General features: G+C 46.6%; 1 protein-coding gene across 1 annotated transcript in view; it reads left to right on the forward strand.

Annotated features, from left to right (window-relative positions):
* Positions 1 to 6,937: 6,937 nt before the first annotated feature.
* The window catches only part of LOC118392158 (uncharacterized), a 30,420-nt gene continuing 15,164 nt past the window's right edge, over positions 6,938 to 22,193 (forward strand). The window contains exons 1-13 of the mRNA XM_035783843.2: positions 6,938 to 7,158; positions 8,139 to 8,266; positions 8,518 to 8,864; positions 9,143 to 9,338; positions 13,381 to 13,476; positions 15,369 to 15,602; positions 16,278 to 16,425; positions 17,193 to 17,219; positions 17,570 to 17,837; positions 18,122 to 18,391; positions 20,307 to 20,406; positions 20,628 to 20,778; positions 21,850 to 22,028. Of these exons, the coding sequence (XP_035639736.2) occupies positions 7,152 to 7,158; positions 8,139 to 8,266; positions 8,518 to 8,864; positions 9,143 to 9,338; positions 13,381 to 13,476; positions 15,369 to 15,602; positions 16,278 to 16,425; positions 17,193 to 17,219; positions 17,570 to 17,837; positions 18,122 to 18,391; positions 20,307 to 20,406; positions 20,628 to 20,778; positions 21,850 to 22,028 (2,151 nt within the window). The 5' untranslated portion in view covers positions 6,938 to 7,151. The remainder of the gene's footprint in view (positions 7,159 to 8,138; positions 8,267 to 8,517; positions 8,865 to 9,142; positions 9,339 to 13,380; positions 13,477 to 15,368; positions 15,603 to 16,277; positions 16,426 to 17,192; positions 17,220 to 17,569; positions 17,838 to 18,121; positions 18,392 to 20,306; positions 20,407 to 20,627; positions 20,779 to 21,849; positions 22,029 to 22,193) is intronic.

A 22,193-nucleotide genomic window follows, 5' to 3' on the forward strand; every position in this document is an offset into this window, starting at 1 on the left:
ATACCGTTACAGGCCTTCACATGAGTCTTTCTGTACAGATTTTAATGTTACATTATTTATCCATACAATTAGCTTCGGTTAGATGAGATGGAGGAGACTGAAACAAAAACATATTCTTAAAGTACTTTACTTCCTCTTTCAAAATATAGTTTGGTGCATCATGAGTGACTCCGTCATTTGTAACAAGTTTCAATACATTTTTTTTGTAGCATTTCAGTGTTGAAGATTGAAAAAGAATTTGATGCATTTTCCCCCGTATTCCATCCAGTTCGCGTTATTGTTATAATATATTCAAGAAAGATTCAGTGTAATAAGTTCTTCCATTTATTTTTCCTCTAACTTATTCTGTGCCTCTATGGTACAGTTTTTATTGCTACCTATCTGTACTGTTAGTCCTTCAATTTCCTTTGTTAATATGGACTCTATCGAACTAAATTGCTTTTGTTTTATAGATGGGTACTGAATAGCATGGCCTCTAAAGGCACATTTAAAAGTGTCCCATACAATAAGGGGATCTGCTTTGCCTATGTTATGTCAGAAAAAGTCCGTTATAAATTATTCTGTCCTAGTTTAAAAAATGCTATCATCCAGTAGGCTTTGATTACATTTTCTATATCCTCGCCCACATGGAAATTCTGTAAGAGTAATATATATGCCAATTGTGTGATGGTCCGACCGCATTCTGTCCCCCATCAACATTTTTTAAAACCTTTGGTGCCAGAGAAAATGACATAAGAAAGTAATCAAGACGACTAGCTTGATTAAGCCTCCACCATGTATATCTCACTAGGTCAGGGTATTTAAGCCTCCATATATTCACTAATTCCAGTATATCCATGACATTCATGATTTCCTTAAGTGCCTGAGGGTGATAGTTTGTAGTGCGATTTCCTTTACGGTCCATAGAGGTATTTAAAACCGTATTAAAATCTCCCACCATAATAATAGAGTCTAGTATTGCTTGTAGAGTTGATAAATTCTTACATATATATTTTCAAATATGCTTGGATCATCATTATTTGGACTGTCGAGGCTAATAAGCCAAAGCTGTTTATGGTCCAATAACATATTTAAAATCATCCATCTACCTTGATGATCGGTTTGCACATTTGGATCAAAAATACTGTTAATTAATATCATCATATCTTTTGAATTTCTTTGCCCATGGGAGAAACATAGATCACTGTGTCTTAGGACTTAATGAGTGAACAATACAGTACCACTAGGAGTACTGAGCGATCATTTATGTAACAGTTTTTTTTGTAGATTCACCCCCAGTCCTTTTTCCACAAAACTTCATCTAAAATTGTTGAATGAGTTCCCTCTAAAGAATAGATATTATATTCCTTCTCTTTTAGCCAGGTAAATACTAAATACTGTCAGAACTGAAAAAGCGTTTGCGAACAAGGAGGCCTACAAACCTGACTCAGTTACACCAGCTCTGTCAGGAGGAATGGGTCAAAATTCACCCAATTTATTATGGGAAGCTTGTGGAAGGCTAGCCGAAACCTTTGACCCAAGTTAAACAGTTTAAAGGCAATGCTACCAAATACTAATTGAATGTATGTAAACTTCTGACCCATTGGGAATGTGATGAAAGAAAAAAAGATGAAATAAATCATTCTCTCTACTATTATTCTGACATTTCACATTCTTAACATAAAGGGTGATCCTAACTGAACCAAGACAGGGACTTTTTACTAGGATTAAAAAAACTGAGTTTAAATGTCTTTGGCTAAGGTTTATGTAAACTTCCGACTTCAACTGTAAGTATTCAGACCCTTTACTCAGTACTTTGTTTAAGCACCTTTGGCAGTGATTACAGCCTCGGGTCTTCTTGGGTATGACGCTACAAGCTTGGCACACCTGAATTTGGGGAGTTTCTGCCATTCTTCACTAACGATCCTCTCGCTGTGTGCTTAGGGTCGTTGTCCTGTTGGAAGGTGAACTTTCTGAGCATTCTGGAGCAGGTTTTCATCAAGGATCTCTCTGTACTTTGCTCCGTTCATCTTTGCCTCATTCCTGACTAGTCTCGCAGTCCCTGCCGCTGAAAAACATTCCAACAGCATGATGCTGCCACCACCACCTTAGGGATGGTGCCAAGTTTCCTTCAGACGTCATGCTTGGCATTCAGGCCTTCAGGTCTGATTGTCTTTAGGTGCCTTTTGGCAAATTCCAAGTGGGCTATCATGTGCCTTTAACTGAGGAGTGGCTTCTGTCTGGCCACTTTACAATAAAGGCTTGATTGGTGGAGTGTTGCAAAGATGGTTGTCCTTCTGGAAGGTTCTCGCCAATATCACCGAGGAACTCTAGAGCTCTGTCAGAGCGATCATCGGGTTCTTGGTCACCTCCCTGACCAAAGCCCTTCTTTCCCTATGGCTCAGTTTGGCTGGGCGGCCAGCTCTAGGAAGAGACTTGGTGGTTCCAAACTCCTTCCATGTAAGAATGATGGAGGCCACTGTGTTCTTGGGGACATTCAATGCTGCAGAAATGTGTTGGTACTCTTCCTCAGATCTGTGCCTCGACACAATCCTGTTTTGGAGCTCTACGAACAATTTGTTGATCTCATGGATTGGTTTTTGCTCTGACATGCACTGTCAACTGCGGGACCTTATATAGACAGGTGTGAGCCTTTCTAAATCATGTCCAATCAATTGAATTTACCACAGGTGGACTTCATTCAAGTTTTCGAAACATCTCAAGGAGGATCACTGAAAACAACAAGATGCACCTGAGCTCAATTTCAAATCATTTAGCGAAGAGTCTGAATGCTTATGTAAATAAGGTATTACTGTTTTTTTTATTTTGAATACATTTACCAACATTCTAAAACCCTGTTTTCATGTCGTCATTATGGGGTATTGTGTGTAGATTGATGAGCATTTTGTTGTTGTTATTTAATCCATTTTAGAATAGGGCTGTAACGTAACAAAATGTGGAAAAAGTCATGGCGTCTGAATACTTTCCGAAGCACGTTATCTTATTTAGTGTTATTTATTTTTTACCTCAAACTCTGGGTCTTCTTGTATCTGTCTGCTCTTGTATGTTTACTGTATATACGAATTGCAGACTTGTCTTTTCTACAAAAAAAATATATATTTGAGCAGAAATTGTGGCCCCTACGTTTCAAAACACAGTTTCAAAATGTCACACCAGCCTCAGCTCTCTCTAAATGAGCATCCTGAACAGATTAAAAGGGAGAATCGTATTTGCATACTCCTCGCGGCCTCTATCATCTCTCTTGGCCTCCTTCTTAAAAAAAAAACATTGAATGAGAAAGCCAGAGGTCCCTTGTTTGAAAAATGGGTGGATTGTTCTCCATCCTACCCTAATTCAGAATGCACAATTTTCATTGCCATGGCATGCTTGGTTCAATAGCTATTTACAAGAGAAAGCCAAATATCCAATATAAAACTAATTTTACCTCAGTGCCAAATTGAACCATATACTTATTGAACCACAGGCTCTAAAAAGTCAGGTAAGCAATACTTTCCTGTAGATATTTTGTATCAAATTTCAAGCAGCTGAAGGAGAAACCTCACAGACAACTGGTAGAGTAAGTTTAAATGTAATTTTATTAAATATTCTGGCTTGTAAGGAACAGTTACACGATTTTGCAGACATTAGTTTCAGGCTGTATATATCAATTCAATGTGAATTACAGCCTGATTAATCAGACTTGCTTCTGAAGTGCTTGGCTGTGTTCGAAATCATCAAAACCATGATGTATCTTGGGTAAATTGTGACAGACTGATCTACAAATAATATTGAGTAGATATTTATGAGGGAAAGTGATTTGTAGATGTCTACACGCCCACCACCCTCTGCCCCCAGCTGTGCTCTGGACACAATATGTTAACTGATTGTCCCCCATCTATCTTCAGAGCTCGTGCTGCTAGGTGACCTAACCTGGAACATGCTTAACACCCCAGCCATCCTACAATCTAAGCTTGATGCCCTCAATCTCACAGAAATTATCAATGAACCTACCAGGTACCACCCCAAAGCCGTAAACACGAGCACCCACATAGATATCATCCTAACCAACTTGCCCTCTAAATACACCTCTGCTGTTTTCAACCAAGATCTCAGCAATCACTGCCTCATTGCCTGCATCCGTAATGGGTCAGCGGTCAAACGACCTCGACTCATCACTGTAAAACGCTCCCTGAAACACTACAACGAGCAGGCCTTTCTAATCGACCTGACCGGGGTATCCTGGAAGGTTATTGACCTCATCCCGTCAATAGAGAATGCCTGGTTTAAAAAAAAGCCTTCCTCACCATCTTAATTAAGCATGCCCCGTTCAAGAAATGTAGAACCAGGAACAGATATAGCCCTTGGTTCTCTCCAGACCTGACTGCCCTTAACCAACACAAAAACAACCTATGGCGTTTTGCATTAGCATCGAACAGCCCCCGTGATGTGTAACTTTTCAGGGAAGCTAGAAACCAATATACACAGGCAGTTAGAAAAGCCAAAGCTAGCTTTTTCAAGCAGAAATTTGCTTCCTGCAACACAAACTCAAAAAAGTTCTGGGACACTGTAAAGTCCATGGAGAATAAGAACACCTCCTCCCAGCTTCCCACTGCACTGAAGATAGGAAACACTGTCACCACCAATAAATCCACTATAATTGAGAATTTCAATAAGCATTTCTCTACGGCTGGCCATGCTTTCCACCTGGCTGCCACTACCCCAGTCAACAGCACTGCACCCCCCACAGCAACTCGCCCAAGCCTTCCCCATTTCTCCTCCCAAATCCAGTCAGCTGATGTTCTGAAAGAGCTGCAAAATCTGGACCCCTACAAATCAGCTGGGCTAGACAATCTGGACCCTTTCTTTCTAAAATGATCTCCTGAAATTGTTGCAACACCTATTACTAGCCTGTTCAACCTCTCTTTCGTGTCGTCTGAGATTCCCAAAGATTGGAAAGCAGCTGCGGTCATCCCCCTCTTTAAAGGGGGGGACACTCTTGACCCAAACTGCTACAGACCTATATCTATCCTACCCTGCCTTTCTAAGGTCTTCGAAAGCCAAGTCAACAAACAAATTGCCGACCATTTCGAATCCCACCGCACCTTCTCCGCTATGCAATCTGGTTTCAGAGCTGGTCATGGGTGCACCTCAGCCCCGCTCAAGGTCCTAAACGATATCTTAACCGCCATCGATAAGAAACAATACTGTGCAGTATTCATTGACCTGGTCAAGGCTTTCGACTCTGTCAATCACCACATCCTCATCTGAAGACTCGATAGCCTTGGTTTCTGAAAATATTGCCTCGCCTGGTTCACCAACTACTTCTCTGATAGAGTTCAGTGTGTCAAATCGTAGGGCCTGTTGTCCGGGCCTCTGGCAGTCTCTATGGGGGTGCCACAAGGTTTCAATTCTTGGGCCGACTCTCTTCTCTGAATACATCAATGAGGTCGCTCTTGCTGCTGGTGAGTCTCTGATCCACCTCTACACAGACGACACCATTCTGTGTACTTCTGGCCCTTCTTTGGACACTGTGTTAACAGAAGAGCTTCCATGGCATCCAACTGCTCTTAAATACAAGTAAAACTAAATGCATGCTCTTCAACCTATCTCTGCCTGCACCTGCCCGCCCGTCCAACATCACTACTCTGGACAGTTCTGACTTAGAATATGTGGACAACTACAAATACCTAGGTGTCTGGTTAGACTGTAAAACTCTCCTTCCAGACTCACATCAAACATCTCCAATCCAAAGTTAAATCTAGAATTGGCTTCCTATTTTGCAACAAAGCGTCCTTCACTCATGCTGCCAAACATACCCTTGTAAAACTGACCATCCTACCAATCCTCGACTTCGGCAATGTCATTTACAAAATAGCCTCCAATACCCTACTCAATAAATTGGATGCTGTCTATCACAGTGCCATCCGTTTTGTTAGCAAAGCCCCATATACTACCCACCACTGCGACAGGGACGCTCTCGTTGGCTGGCCTTCGCTTCATACTCGTCGCCAAACCCACTGGCTCCAGGTCATCTACAAGACCCTGCTAGGTAAAGTCCCCCCTTATCTCAGCTCGCTGGTCACCATAGCAGCACCCACATGTAGCACGTGCTCCAGCAGGTATATCTCTCTGGTCACCCCCAAAACCAATTCTTCCTTTGGCCGCCTCTCCTTCCAGTTCTCTGCTGCCAATGACTGGAACGTACTACAAAAATCTCTGAAACTGGAAACACTTATCTCCCTCACTAGCTTTAAGCACCATCTGTCAGAGCAGCTCACAGATTACTGCACCTCTACATAGCCCATCTATAATTTAGCCCAAACAACTACCTCTTCCCCTACTGTATTTATTTATTTATTTTGCACCTCATTATTTCTAACTCTACTTTGCACATTCTTCTACTGCAAATCTACCATTCCAGTGTTTTGCTTGCTATATTGAATTTACTTCGCCACCATGGCCTTTTTTTGCCTTTACCTCCCTTATCTCACCTCCTTTGCTCACATTGTATATAGACTTATTTTTCTACTGTATTATTGACTGTATGTTTGTTTTACTCCATGTGTAACTCTGTGTTGTTGTATGTGTCGAACTGCTTTGCTTTATCTTGGCCAGGTCGCAATTGTAAATGAGAACTTGTTCTCAACTTGCCTACCTGGTTAAATAAAGGTTAAATAATGATTATTTTTTTAAATTAAAAAAGAGATTTCTGGCTATTGGGGGGAGGAGGGTGTGAGAAAAGGTGGAGATGAGGGAGGCACACATTTTCTACTAGGTACTGTAGTCATAAAGCATCTGATTAGGATTGCTGATCTAGGATCAGCTTTGCATTTGAACCACAATGAATATGACAAAGGGGCCTGATCCTAGATCAGCACTTCTGCTTTGTAAATACAGGCCCAGGTGAAGTTTGGACACACCCACAGAGTGCATATTACTCAGAGCAAAGGAAGAGGGGGAAAGAGAGATACTACAGTGCATGTGATGTTAAGAGAGAGAGCGGGTGGGGCACTGTAGTGAGTTTTCACAGGGCCAAAACCTGTTGTGGATTTACATAGACAGACGGCCTGTATAATATTATACAGTGGTGTGGGGCTCCAACACCCAGAGGACTGTACAGAGACACGGCACTGTGTGGACTCACACAAGAAAATCAGGAAAACTTAATCAGCATGCAGAGTAAGTTATATACCTGTATATATAATGACCTTTGATCCCTTTCATAGGCCTGTTATATAATCGCGATCTCATAGGTTAACCTCGAATTGGTTACCAGTAATGATTGTAAACTTTTTTGGACATTGGAGTTTTTTCACAGTATGTGGTTGAATAGTTTTCACCGGTCTATTTAAAGAAATATTGATGTAGTATGGAACATAACGTACAAAAATCTGACTCAATGGTGTGGGAAGAGAAATGATCAAGGTCCCACATTGTGTTTGAAAGTCAATGTGAATTATTAGTGTATTTTTGGGGTGTTTTTTTTGTGCATGAATTTGATGATACTTGTGTAGAAATTGACATTGGTGATTCTGCCATATGCTCTCACTTTAAAAATGTCAAACTTCCTGTATTTGAGGAGCTGAAGTTTTGCTAAAAGAGTATCGTTATTGGAAGTTGAAAAGACATTTATTGAAACATGGCTGGTGTCATTTCAGTTTATATAGGCACAGTGCACTCACTACCTTTGACCAGAGTGCTCTAAATAGGCAATATGGTGGAATTTGAGACACAATCAAACTGTGTGGTACCATCCAGGATGATTAGTTGTTCTTTAAACCTAGAACAGGTGCATGGTAGAGGTACAGCCTGCATTTCTACATTCCAGGGATGGTTTACAGCTGAAGCATTCGGATCAATCTTTTTCACAACCCGTTTCCTGACAGGAGTGAGCGAGCCTTGTGTTGGTGTTTTGTATTTGTGTTTAATCGCAGGTAGTGCATGGATGAAGTTAGAGCTGTTGAGCTCTGTTGAATTTACTGTCATTTTTGTTAACCAGCCATAAACACTCTCTCTCGCTCTCTCTCTCTCTCTCTCTCGCCTCTCTCCTCTCTTTTTCTCTCTCTGCCTCTCTTACACACTCACTCACCCACACACTCTGTCTCACCCACTCTCTCTATCTCTCGCTCTCTCTCTCTCTCTCTCTCTCCCACGTCAAGGTGTGAGTTCCCCAGGGAGGGGGGGAACCCTGTCGGAGGAGTCGTTCCAGTGTTCTATCTGCCTGGAGGTCTTTGTGGAGCCCGTCTCTACCCCCTGCGGACACAGCTTCTGCAAGGCCTGTCTGCAGGTATCACATTTACTTTATAAAGCCCTTGTTACATCAGCAGCTATCACAAGGTACTTTGCGGTAACCTGGCCAAGAGTAGGCAAAGCAGAAGCAAAGACTCTGTGGCTAGGAAAAACTAGAGCAATAGAGAGGAACGCGGCTATGAGGGGTGGCTGAAACTGACGCTGTTATTCCAACCCCTCGTGGGTGTGTGTGTGTTTTCATGGAAAATGAATCAATAACCTTCTTCTCCTGCTGCTCCTCCTCCTAAGGGCTACTGGGACCACAGCAAGAAGTTCCTGTGCCCCATGTGTAAGAAGAGCTACAGCCGGAGGCCGGAGCTCAGCATCAACCGGGTCCTCGCCGAGATCGCTGCCCACTTCCAAGGCCTCGAAGTAGGGGCTGTTTCACCAAACACGAAGGGGGGTGCGGTGGCTGGGAGTCCGGTGGCGGGTCACAGGATTCATGGAGAGTCACCAGCAGCTGCGGCGGAGGGTGGAGAGTTTGCCCGGGCAGGCGAGGTGCCGTGTGATGCGTGCATCGGGAGGAAGATGAGGGCACTGAAGTCGTGTCTCAACTGTCCAGGGTCATTCTGTGAGGCACATCTCCGACATCATAAGTGAGAAATAACACAAATAATTGATCTTCTCTTTATTTATTTCACATTTTACGTCATTGTACATCTAACTGTGAGATTTAGATAAACATCCCCTGTTGTGTCCTTGGAATCCCAAAAAAGGTGAAAGGTGATTGTTTTTTAAATCTTGTTGCAGCAGTAATTTATGGGAGTCAACCTTCCTTGTTTCTAACCCCGCGGACTACATGACTATGCCCAGAAAAGCACACCATTCCTTTGTTACCGCCAACACACCTAACCTAAAATGAATGTTAACACAGGAAGGTGAAGTCTCTGACGTTTCACCGCCTCGTGGAGCCTGTGCATCATCTGGAGGAGAAGCTCTGTAAGAAGCATGAGCGCCTGCTGGAAGTCTACTGCCGCAACGACCACGGCTGTGTCTGTATCTCCTGTGCCGAGGCCACCCACAAGACTCACGAGATCGTCTCGGTTGACCGCGAGTGGAAGAAAAAGATGGTGAGTCCAGGGGAGAACAGGGTGGTAGGGTGGATGGGGACAGTAGGCAGATAGCTCAGCAGGTTTACATGCAGTCTTGTGGCGCTCTGGAGTCCATCGTGGGTCAAAATTGCATTGATAGAGTAATTGCCCAAGGTAAAAGTTACAATAAAAACTGTGTGGTTCTATCCCTGAATGCTGATTGGCTGACAGCCGTTGTATATCAGACTTTGTACCCCGGGTATGACAAAACATTGTCACATCTGTTCGTGCAACGCCCTCTACTGCTTATCCTGTGTCTCCTTGAACTGCCACCACTCCCCCAGTACTCTCTCCCTCTCCCCATCTCCTTGTGTGTGTCTGTGTGATTGTGTGGGAGGAGACAGGTGTGCTGGAGTCAGAGCAGATCCCCACCAGCTGTAACCAGTTCCTTAATCAAGACCTCTACAAATACTCAGCCCTGCCACTTCCACACTGCCAGATCGTAATCTCTGCTCATTGCTCCCGCTCTGACTCTGGTCCCTGTCTCCAGTTCCACGTCTCGTCATCCTGCTACTCTGTCCTGGATTCCCCACTCTATTACTCCCTTGGATTCCCCTCTGGTCCTGCTTACCCTGTCCCAACCCCTCTCACTCCAGCCTCAGCCTCCACACCTGGTTCCCTGCAACCCACCCGAGCTTCCCCTAGCCTGCACTCCGTCTTCCCCCTGTGTTTCAATAAATACCTTGGTTACTTCATCCCAGTCTCCTCATCTGAGTCTGCTCTTGGGTTCCCTTGTTCCACTCCTTGTAACAGTACGATCTGGCCAAAGAGATGAACCCAGCAGACTCAAATACTCTCTACCAAACCCTCGCCGGCCAAGGTGCCCTGCTCGAGCAACATGACCAAGCCCTAAAAACCCTTCTGGAGCACATTAAGGAGTTTTCACGGAACCTTCGCCTAGAGCTCACAACCAGTCCCAAGCCATTCTTCTCCACTCCAGGAGCCGTTTGTTCCAACTCCCGAGCGTTACTATGGCAACCTCGGAGCTTGCAGAGCCTTTTTGGTACAATGTTCACTAGTATTTGAGGAACAGCCCTACTCTTATGCTAGCGAACAGGCCAAGATTTCATTCCTGATTGGCTGCCTCCATGGAGCAGCCCTTTCCTGGGCCACGGCGGTGTGGGAGAGACAGTACTCTCAGTACTCCAGCTTCACGTAGGAGATGAAGACAGTCTTCGACCACCTGGTCTGCGGTAAGGATGCCGCTAATTGCCTCCTGTCCCTCCGTCAAGGCTCCCATAGTTTTGCTGAGATGGCATGTGAGTTTCGCACCCTCATCACTAAGAGTGGCTGGAATGAGGAGGCCCTTCAGGGAGAATTCCGGAAAGCGCTCACTGAGACCCTCAAGGATGAGTTGGTGTCCAGGGATGAGCCTGATGGACTTGATGAACTCATCTCTCTCGCTATCCGCATCGACAACCGTCTCCGTGAGCGTCGGAGGGAGAGGGTAGGTAGGGTTGCATGCCCCATAACATCTGCTTCAGTGCCTTGTCCTCCTTCTCTGACTGGATCCCTTTCCAAGGCACTCCCAGATCTGGAACCCATGCAGCTCGTCCGGCCAATCTCTCTCCAGAAGAGTCAGTGGCGAATCGGCGCTAAGAGCTGCCTATACTGTGGCCAGGTTGGTCACTTTGTCTCCACTTTTTTTCAACTAGCCTGACCTGGGTAACGGTCCTAGTAATGCTCTGTTTGTTCCTGATTGTGTTGGCTCTGATGTTCTTCAGTGGGGCTATTCTACCCACCTCACCTGTCACCCTGGTATGACCCGGACCCTCGCCTTCCTGCGTCAGCGCTTTTTGTGGCCCACCATGTAGAGAGATGTCCGGGAGTTTGTCTCAGCCTGTTCGGTTTGTGGCCTGAGCAAAACCTCCACCAAACCCACTTCTGGTCTGCTCCACCCTCTTCCAATACCCAGTCATCCCTGGTCACACATAGCTCTGGACTTCGTCACTGGCCTTGCCCCATCTAACAGTAACTCCGTAATCCTCACCATTATTGACAGGTTTTCCAAAATTGCTCACTTCATTCCCCTCTCCAAGCGTCCGTCCTCCAGGGAGACTGCGGACCTGTTAGTATCCCATGTGTTTCATCTGCATGGCATCCCCATTGACTTAGTTTCTGACAGAGTCCACCAGTTTACCTATCAACGTCAGTCTTACTTCTGGCTATCACCAACGGCCAGACCGAACGGGCCAACCAAGAGATGGAGACTGCCATACACTGTGTGACTATTGCTAACCCTTCCTCCTGGAGCGCTCAGCTACCCTGGGTTGAATATGCCCACAACACCCTCAGCAACGCCTCATCAGGTTTGTCACCCTTCAAGGGTGCTCTGGATTACCAACCTCCCTCGTTCCCTGACCAAAAGGTTGAGGTTGCAGTTCCCTCTGTCCAGGACCATCTGCGCCATTGTCACTATCTGGAGGAAGGCCCAGGCTGCCCTTCTTCATGCCTCCAACTGGACCCAGTCCCAAGCCAACCATGGCCGGGCCTCAGCTCTAGTCTACACCCCGGGCCAAAACGTATGGCTCTCTTCGAAGGATCTGCCGTTGAAGGTGGCATCGAAGAAACCCCCTACCCCGTGTCATTAACCCTTGATACTCCCAGCCTCTCTCAGGATCCATCCTAACTTCCATTTTTCCCTGATAAACCTGTCTGCTCCAGTCCCCTGTCTCCTCCTGTAGCAGCTCCGCCACACCCTCGGCTCATCGATGACCATCCTGCCTATACCGTCCGGCAACTTTTGGATGTGCACCGTCGGGGTCGTGGCTGGCAGTACCTGGTGGACTGGGAGGGATACGGGCCTGAGGAGTGCTGCTGGGTGCCCAACCATCACATTCTGGACCCCTCCCTCTTATGGGATTTCTATACCTCACACCCAGATAAGCCTGGTCGGGAGCCAGGTGGCACCCGTAGAGGGGGGGAGGGGGTACTGTCACATCTGTTCCGCAACACCCTCTCCTGCTTATCCTGTGTCTCCTTGAACTGCCACCACTCCCCCAGTACTCTCTCCCTCTCTCTCTGTCTGTGTGTGTGTGTGTGTGTGTGTGTGTGTGTGTGTGTGTGTGTGTGTGTGTGTGTGTGTGTGTGTGTGTGTGTGTGTGTGTGTGTGTGTGTGTGTGTGTGTGTGTGTGTGTGTGTGTGTGTGTGTGTGTGTGTGTGTGTGTGTGTGTGTGGCTGGAGACAGGTGTGCTGGAGAGCATATCCCCACCAGCTGCAACCTGTTCCTTAATCAAGACCTCTAGAAATACTCAGGCCCTGCCACTTCCACACTGCCATATCGTAATCTTTGCTCATTCCGCCTGCTCTGACTCTAGTTCCTGTCTCCAGTTCCAAGTCTCATCATCCTGCTACTCTGTCCTGGATTCCCCACTCTACTACTCCCTTGGATTCCCATCTGGACCTGCTTACCCTGTCCCAACCCCTCTCACTCCAGCCTCAGCCTGGTTTCCTGCAACCCACCCGAGCTTCCCCTGGCCTGCACTCCATTTTCCATACCTTGGTTACTTCATCCCAGTCTCCTCGTCTGAGTCTGCTCTTGGGTTCCCCTGTTCCACTCCTCGTAACAAACATACATTTATACTGCTCTAATTACATTGGTAACCAGTTTATAATAGCAATAAGGCACCTCAGGGTTTGTGCTATATGGCCAATATACCACGGCTGAGGGCTGTATCCAGGCAATCCGCGTTGCGTCGTGCATACGAACAGCCCTTGGCCATGGTATATTGGCCATATACCAACCCCCCTCGTGCCTTATTGCTTAACTATACAGCTGTTTATAGCCCATAGACTACTCCATGTCAGCTTGTGTCTTTCCATGTGAAAAATTGTTTGGTAAAAATTGATTAATGAAGTCCAGTGAACCTGCCTTATGTGTATAATGTAGAGTATTAAACAGTATCTCTTGGATCTGGGTGCTGATCTAGGGTCGATGCAATCTTATGATTTAATAGACAAAACAGACCCCAGATTAGCTACCATGAGATGCTTTATGAAAATGAACCCTGCCCTCACACAGAATTATTTGGGCAAGAGGAGGTCGGAGCTGAAATACATGATCAAGGAGCGGACCAAGAAGCTGGAGGAGATCAAACAGTCAATACGGGTCATCAAAGTGAGTCCATTGTATAAATGTTGATGTCATCAAAATGCGTCAACTTTGTCTTTTGTGCTGTTTGGTTGAGTGAGAGTGAGCTGGGTTGTGTTCATTTGGGCAAAACATAGAAAAACAACAATAGTCAATAGTACAGCAGGGGCAGGCCTCTAGATTCAGCCGCAGGTCGATTTTTGTCAGAACGGATGGTCGGTGGCGGGAACATAATTACAATAATTTGCACGCTGCAATTTTACCACAACTAAGCACAAAAAAGTGATTGAATTAGAAAATACAATAATTTCATACCTTGATGACATTGAGAAACGATCACGCCTTTTTTTTTAAAATGCAGAATTCCTGCAGTTGCCTACCAGTTTTACAGTAAGCCATGGCTGATTGTCAAACTACCTCTTGACCCTGGCTTTTTGTTTTTTAGGTTCTATTATTTCTGTAAAAATAAATATTGGTCTTGATCGAACATATGGATGAATAAACTTACAATATATAAATAAAATCAATCCACATAGTCGCATCCCCCCATACAATACAGTGCCCCCTTATAACACTGTGTCCATACTCTAAGCTACCACAGAAATCATTATTTGGTTGTTTTATAATGGCTCTGTTCCAACCCTATAAGCCTAGGCAGGCTAACCGGTGTGGCAAGTGCAAACATTTCCCTGTCTCTCCTCACCCTGTTTTTACCCTATAGTCCTTACCTACGACCTCCTGGAAACTCCCTTCGCAGATTAAAGAGGTCAGCAGATAGAATTACCATGTGCGGAAATCCGGGATTCGAAACACAACAAAACGGTCACCCCGCCACTTGTTTAGGTCAACAGCCTGAGAGATAAGGCTGTAGGAATGTAACCGCACTCAAATTCATAAGCAGTGTTTGGTTATTTACCAAGCCAGCCTAGGTTCACAGCTACACTGGGTGACAAGTCTCCTGGACAGATATTGACTGTAAATAGAGTGCAAGTGCGACTGTGGTCCGCTTGACCCCTATTTGGAAATACAATGGGGATGAGGTTACAGAGGGCGTGGATATCTTGGTGGGTGACTTTCCGACTTAGAGAAAGGGAGAGACGATCTGCTTTGTTTTGTTCCCCCCATAGGTTTTGATTTCCTGTGCTCTCATAATCTTTCAATCTCTTGTCCTCAAATGTCTACATCTAGGTGATATTACACTCATTCCATATGCTATCACATTGACGTGTGACTTGGAAAGGAAACATAACAAAACACGTACTGGTTCCCCAAACTCAAGCAGGTAGATATTTGCCTATAGGACAGTCGAACCGGTTAGGCCAGTTGTGCTGCATGTGTGCCAAACAGAGCTTTAACAGATTTAGAGTTATTTTACACTCAAACACCGACCTCAGGCTGCTGTGTGTTTTAACTAAAAAACCTCTCTCCAGTATCTCCCCATCTTAAGAGCGGTGCCCAGAGGGAGTTGGGAGGGAGCTGCCAGCTGTAGCTGCATTGATGCTGCAGTATGCTACTCTATGTGCAGTATGTCTTTATAACCTAGTCCATCTCTGACTATTAAGCAGGGCTCCGAAGGAACCGGAGGAGAGCTGGCAGGTGTTGCTGTATGTCTCTGGTGTGTATGTCTCTGCGGTATGTCTCTGTCCCTATAACCTCTTCTACCATCTCTATGTATCTTCAGAGCAGTTCTCGGAAGGAGCTAGAGATGTGTCCCTGTATGCCACCTCATCTCGGTTAAGAGTGTATCAGGCACGTTGTGCATAAACTGTGGTGTGAGGATTGGATGAGTGAGTTTTGGACGAGGATTGGATGAGTGAGTTTTGGAGTTGTTAACATGCAGATCTGAAAGTAAAGGCGTTCTGTTTAATTGCACGACAATTTGCAACAATATGCCACTATAACCTCTACTATGTCTTTAGAGCAGCGCTCAGAAGGAGTTGGAGGAGAGCTGGCAGGTGTACGCGGAGCTTCAGTGTCTAGTGGAGCAGAGCCAGGCTGAGCTGGTGGAGCTGATCGCTACGAGGCAGCGCGAGGCTGAGAGGCATGCCCAGGAGCTGGCCCGAGGACTGGAGAGCGACCTGAGTCATCTCAGGAAGAGGAACGAAGAGTTGGAAGCCCTGGCACAGAACCAGGACAAAGTCATCTTCCTCCAGGTTGGCTACGACACAACGAGGAGATACATACACACAGAAAGACAGAGAGAGAGACCCACACGCTCTTTTAAACCCAGTGGTGTAAACGTACTTAAGTAAAAAATACTTTAAAGTACTACTTAAGTTGTTTTTTTAGGGTATCTGTACTTTACTTTACTATTTATATTTTTGGCAACTTTTACTTCACTACATTCCTCAAGAAAATAATGTACATCTTACTCCATACATTTTCCCTGACACCCAAAAGTACATTTTGACAGGAAAATGGTCCAATTCACACACTTATCAAGAGAACGTCCCTGGTCACCCCTACTGCCTCTGATCTGGCGGACTCACTAAACACAAATGCTTTGTTTGTAAATGATGTCTGAGTGTTGGAGTGTGCCACTGGATATCCGTCAATAACAAATATAAAAAAAATTGTGCCATCTGGTTTGCTTAATATAAGGAACTTGAAATTATATATTATTTTACTTTTACTTTTTATACTTAAGTACATTTTAGCAATTCAATTTACGTTTGATACTTAAGTACACTTAAAACAAAATACTTTTAGACTTTTACTCAAGTAGTATTTTACTGGGTGAATTTCACTTTTGAGTGATTTTCTATCAAGTATGACAATTTAGTACTTTTTCCACCATTGCTTAAACCCCGCCTTGTCCTCTCCTGCAGAGACTGTCCGCCCTAGCGCTCCTCCCGGAGCCCATTGATTGGTCAGGAGTGAGTGTGAACACTGACCTGTACCTGGGTACCATCCAATCATCCGTCAGTGCTCTCGCCGACAAGTTCCAGGAAGAAATCAAGAGGCTGTATGGAAAAGGTGGGCAAAATCTGCTATTATTACATAGAGCAAATCTTACTTTGTTTGCCATGTACAGTAGTGCACTTCCTGCAGTATAAGGCACTATTAAAAAGTGGAGCAGTATGTTTTAAAAAGGTGTAATTCCAGAGACAAACATAGTCACTTGCTTGCTGTTGTGTGACCTCACTTCATGTGTCCAAATCCCATCTCTCCAGGTACAAGGTAGCTTTTGCCATAAGCACTGATATAGGATCAGCTTCCCTTCCTCAAATCCTTACCTCAACTATAGTGCAGGGGGGAAAAAACTGATCTTAGATCAATGTCTAGGTGCGACTCAATCAGAGATATCTAGGTCATTAGACTGGCATCTCTATATAGAGAGTGAGTCATCAGATGGGATACATAGTGAAGTATAGTAGATGCCAAAGTTCAGCCATCTGTCAGTAATGAGATGGCAACAACAGGCTGTCAGACTGATACCCTCACAGGTGGTGGGATTAGTCTGTTTTCCTCCAATTCCAACACGTATCTGCTGTGACTTTGACTCACTGACTCCCTCTCTGACTGTCTCTCTCTCTCTCTCTCTCTCTCTCATTCTTTCTCTCTCTCTCTCTCTCTCTCTCTCATTCCTCCTCTCTCTCCCTCTTTCTTTTTTTCTCTCTCTCTAACTCTGACTGATTTTCCCTCTGACTCCCTCTAACTGACTGTCGCTCTCTCCCTCTTTCTCTCGCTCTCTCTCCCTCTCTCTGTCTGTGACTGTGTGTGTCTCTCCCTCTCCTTTACAGAGCTAAGGAAGCTGCAGAACTATGCAAGTGAGTACAGTTAGAGTTCCCTTTTTCTCTTTTTAAAGATTGGTGGGAATTTGACTTAGCAGAGGCTTTGTTGATCCTCAGTTTTTCTGCTCTGTCTACTCTGCACCACATGGTGGCAGCACTGGGTCATCATAACAGTTTGGAATGATACAAACCTATACAGTATTAGTGGAAAGAAAGTGATATGTTGTTTACTCTAGAGTGTTTTACATTGCTTTAAATGGAACCCAGACTGGTTACAATAGAACCGACCCTCTTCTAAATAGGACTTCTCATTAGAATCAATGCTGTTCTCAATAGAACCAGCAGTGTTCTCAACCCGCTTCTCTCTCTCTGCTCCTCCCCTCCAGGTGAGGTGTTCTTGGACCCGGCCACAGCCCAGAGGAACCTGGTCCTGTCAGAGGACGGTCACCAGGTGATGTACGAGGAACGAAAGCACAACCAGTCAGAAGACACTCGCCGCTTCAACCCCGCCCTCTTCGTGCTCGCATGCGAGTGCCTCTCCACGGGACGCCATTACTGGGAGGTCGATGTGGGCCGTAAGACTGCCTGGACTGTGGGCGTGGTGCGAGCATCGGCCCGCCGGAAGGGAGAGATCCAGCTGAGCCCCGATGGAGGGTACTGGGGGCCTTTTTTAAAATGATGTTTTTACTTTTTGAATTGAAATTCCATACATTTTGAAGGATTCAAAAGTAAAATCAAACTCTACACATCCCTCAACAAATATGTGCACAAAACACAGGGTTTCACATTCAAAGGAATTCAAACCGTTTAGGAGAGATCATGACTTATCAGTGTGGCAAAGTACTTATCTAATTTTAATCGAAATATATAGTGATCAACTCCCATAATTGTATGGATGTAATATTTAGCAAGAATATTAATCTCATCTCCTCACATAGGTACTGGTGCCTGTGGCTGAAAGGTGGGGAGGTCAAGGCTCTGGCATCCACCCGACTGTCCCTGCAGCTGGCCTCTCACCCCCAGAAGATCGGGATCTTCCTCGACTACGAAGGCGGCCAGGTGTCGTTCTACGACGTCAAGAAGCACACGCACCTCTTCACATTTGAGGATACCTTTAATGAGAGTTTGTACCCCATCTTTAGCCCCTGTCTTAATCAGGAGGGAAAGAACGCAGCCCCGCTCATCATCAGTGCAGTGAAGCATAGCTGAGATGAGACATTCCTAGAGTGCACTAATTTTGACACAATGTATAGTGCACTACTTTTGACACTATGTAGCGAGTGCACTACCTTTTGACCAGGGCCCATAGAGCTTCAGTCAAAAGTAGTGCACTATTTCGGAGTGCATTTAAGACACAACCATGACATGACGTGCCCCCTTCTGCTCAGAGGTTGACCAATCACAGTTTAGTCACTTGAAAAGGGCCTGAGTTGTTCCTTACGGTGTGATCGTAACAGGAAAAATTCTGGGACCTAAATGATGGCCTATCTCCTGTATAACTACAGCCCAGAGTTTTCCCTGGTCATACGTTAGGCTAAGCAGTAAACAACTAAACATGTTAAGGATCTGTTAAAGAGATGGTTCTTTCAATAAAAAACATATATTCTAAAAATCCTCACTGTGAAACACTGTGTTTATTATTCCTTGGACATTTTTAAGTCTATAAGTCAATTGGAAGCTGTTAACATAACTACAGTAAGTAACGCTTGAAGAGTGATGGGTGTAGAGTCAGGCGCAGAGAGCAGAGGAGCAAATCGTAAAACACTCCAACAATGTACTAACTGGTACATACGCTGTACAGCGGTAATCCCAACAAAAAACAGGAACACTCCTTGACAAAACAGCAAACTAGCCCGCACGAACACAGGCGGGCTAATTGAACTTAAATAACCCCAACCCCAAAACCCCAACAAGGAACAGGTGAAACCAATTAGACTAAACAAAACAAAAAGGGGAAAAAGGGATCAGTAGCAGCTAGTAGAAGCGCGCCGACACCGGCCTCGAGGACGACCCAGGGGGGGCGAGGCGCAGGGCGATCCGGATGGAGGCGATGGAATTCCCTCAGCATAGATGGATCCAATATGTCCCCCACTGGGACCCAGCACCTCTCCTCCGGCCCGTATCCCTCCCAGTCCACGAGGTACTGCAGGCACCTCCCCGGCATCTCGGGTCCAGAATGGCCCGTATCATGTACGCCGGGGACCCCTCGATGTCCAGAGGGGGCGGAGGTACCTCTGGAACCTCACCATCCTGCAGGGGATCAGCTACCACCGGCCTGAGGAGAGACACATGAAACGAGGGGTTAATACAATAATACGAAGGAAGTAGTAATCAATAACACCCCTCGTTTATCCTCCTCATGACTTTGAATGGCCCCACGCACTGCGGACCCAGCTTCCGGCAGGGCAGGCGGAGGGGCAGGTTTCGGGTCGAGAGCCAGACCCTGTCCCCCGGTGTAGACACAAGAGCCTCCCTGCGGTGACGGTCAGCGCTCCTTTTCTGCCGTCCACTCGCCTCTCTTAGTGATTCCTGGGCGGTCCTCCAGGTCTCCTGAGAGCGCTGCACCCACTCCTCCACCGCAGGAGCCTCGGTCTGGCTCTGATGCCACAGTGCCAGGAACGGCTGGTAGCCCAACACTCACTGAAACGGTGACATGTTGGTAGAGGAGTGGCGGAGTGAGTTCTGGGCCATTTCATCCCAGGGGACGTATCTTGCCCACTCCCCTGGCCAGTCCTGGCAATACGACCGCAGAAACCTACCCACCTCCTGGTTCACTCTCTCCACCTGCCAATTACTCTCCGGGTAATACCCCGAGGTCAGGCTGACCGAGACCCCCAGACGTTCCATAAACGCCTTCCACACTCGGGATGTGAACTGGGTACCCAGATCAGAAATTATGTCCTCGGGCACCCCATAGTGCCGGAAGACGTGGGTGAACAGAGTCTCCACAGTCTGTAGGGCCGTAGGGAGACCGGGCAACGGGATAAGACGGCAGGACTTAGAGAACCGATCCACAACAACCAGAATCGTCGTGTTTCCCTGAGATGGGGGAAGATCAGTGAGGTCAGTCCAGATGAGGAAAGGGTGCTTAGCCCCCTCGAGCCAATGTCTCCACACCTTCAGGGCTTTAACCACAGCCCTGTCCTCCGCCTTCAAATGGAGGAAAGCTCTGTTCGCCTCTGCCGACCACTGCAACCGCACCGGCCTCCCCTTCAGCAGTGAGGTAATGGGAGCCGCCACCTGACCAAAACCCCGGATAAATCTCCGGTAGTAATTGGCAAACCCTAAGAACCGCTGCACCTCCTTTACCATGGTCGGAGTCGGCCAATTACGCACGGCCTTGACGTGGTCACACTCCATCACCACCCCCAAGGTGGAAATGCGATAACCCAGGAAGGAAACGGCTCGTTTGGAAAACTCACATTTCTCCGCCTTAACGTACAGGTCATGCTCCGGCAGTCGCCCAAGAACCTTGCGCACCAGAGACACATGCGCGGCACGTGTGGCGGAGTAGATCGAGATATCGTCAATATACACCACCACATCTTGTCCGTGCAGGTCCCTGAGAATCTCATCGACAAAGGATTGAAAGATGGTTGGAGCATTCTTTAACCCATACGGCATGGCGAGGTACTTGTAATGGCCAGATGTGGTACTAACCACGGTTTTCCACTCATCTCCCTCCCGAATACGCACCAGATTATACGCTCTCCTGAGGTCCAGTTTCGTGAAGAACCGCTCTCCGTGAAATGATTCCACCAACGTAGCGATGAGAGGTAGTGGGTAACTAAAACCCACCGTAATGGAATTGAGACCTCGATAATCAATGCACAGACACAAATCTCCCTCCTTTTTCTTCACAAAAAAAGAAACTTGAGGAGACGGGTGACATGGAGGGCTGAATGTACCCCTGTCCCAGAGCTTCCGTGACATATGTCTCCACAGCCAACGTCTCCTCCTGGGACAATGGGTACACGTGACTCCTGGGCAGTGCAGCGTTTACCTGGAGGTTTATCACGCAATCCCCCTGTCGATGGGGTGGTAATTGGGTCACCTTCTTTTTACAGAAGGTGATTGCCAAATCGGCATACTCAGCGGGATTGCGCACGGTGGAAACCTGGTCTGGACTCTCCACCGTCGTCGCACTGATGGAAACTCCTACACACCTGCCTGAACACTCCTCAGACCACCCCTGGAGAGCTCCATGTCTCCACGAAATCCTAGGATTGTGACTAGCCAGCCAGGGAACCCCCAGCACCACCGGAAACGCAGGTGAATCGATAAGGAATAGACTAATCCGCTCCTCATGATGCCCCCGTGTAATCATCTCCAGTGGAACCGTGGCCTCCCTGACCAGCCCTGACCCTAATGGTCGACTATCTAAGGAGTGCACGGGGAAGGGGGATCTATCTGTAATAACGGAATCCTCAACCTCTGGGCGAGTCCGCGATCTATAAAGTTCCCAGCTGCGCCTGAATCGACTAGCGCCTTATGCTGGAGAGAAGGAGAAAACTTGGGGAAACAAATTAATAAAAACATGTGACCAACAGGAAGCTCTGGGTGAGTGTGGTGCTGACTCACCTGGGGTGACCGAGAAGTGTTCTGCCTGCCCTCTCGACTCCCAGATGGACTCCTCCAGCACAGACTGGAAGTGTGCCCTCTCTAGCGACAGCTGTTGCAGGAGGAGCCTCCTCCTCCGGTCTCCCTAGATGCAGCCCCCCCCCTAGCTCCATAGGTATGGGAGCGGGCGGTCCAGGAGGTGGACCAGACAGGCCCCTTTCAGAACGTCGGCGAGCAGCCAGTAGATTGTCTAGCCGGATCGACAGGTCTATGAGCTCGTCCAGGGTGAGCGTAGTGTCCCGACAAGCCAGCTCCGTGCGGATGTCCTCTCTCAGGCTACACCTGTAATGGTCGATTAGGGCCCTGTCGTTCCACCCCGCCCCAGCAGCCACAGTCCGGAACTCCAGCGCGAAGTCCTGCGCGCTCCTCGTACCCTGCCTGAGATGGAAC

Source organism: Oncorhynchus keta, chromosome 13 (genome assembly GCF_023373465.1).
Source record: "Oncorhynchus keta strain PuntledgeMale-10-30-2019 chromosome 13, Oket_V2, whole genome shotgun sequence".
NCBI classification, from domain to species: Eukaryota; Metazoa; Chordata; class Actinopteri; order Salmoniformes; family Salmonidae; genus Oncorhynchus; species Oncorhynchus keta.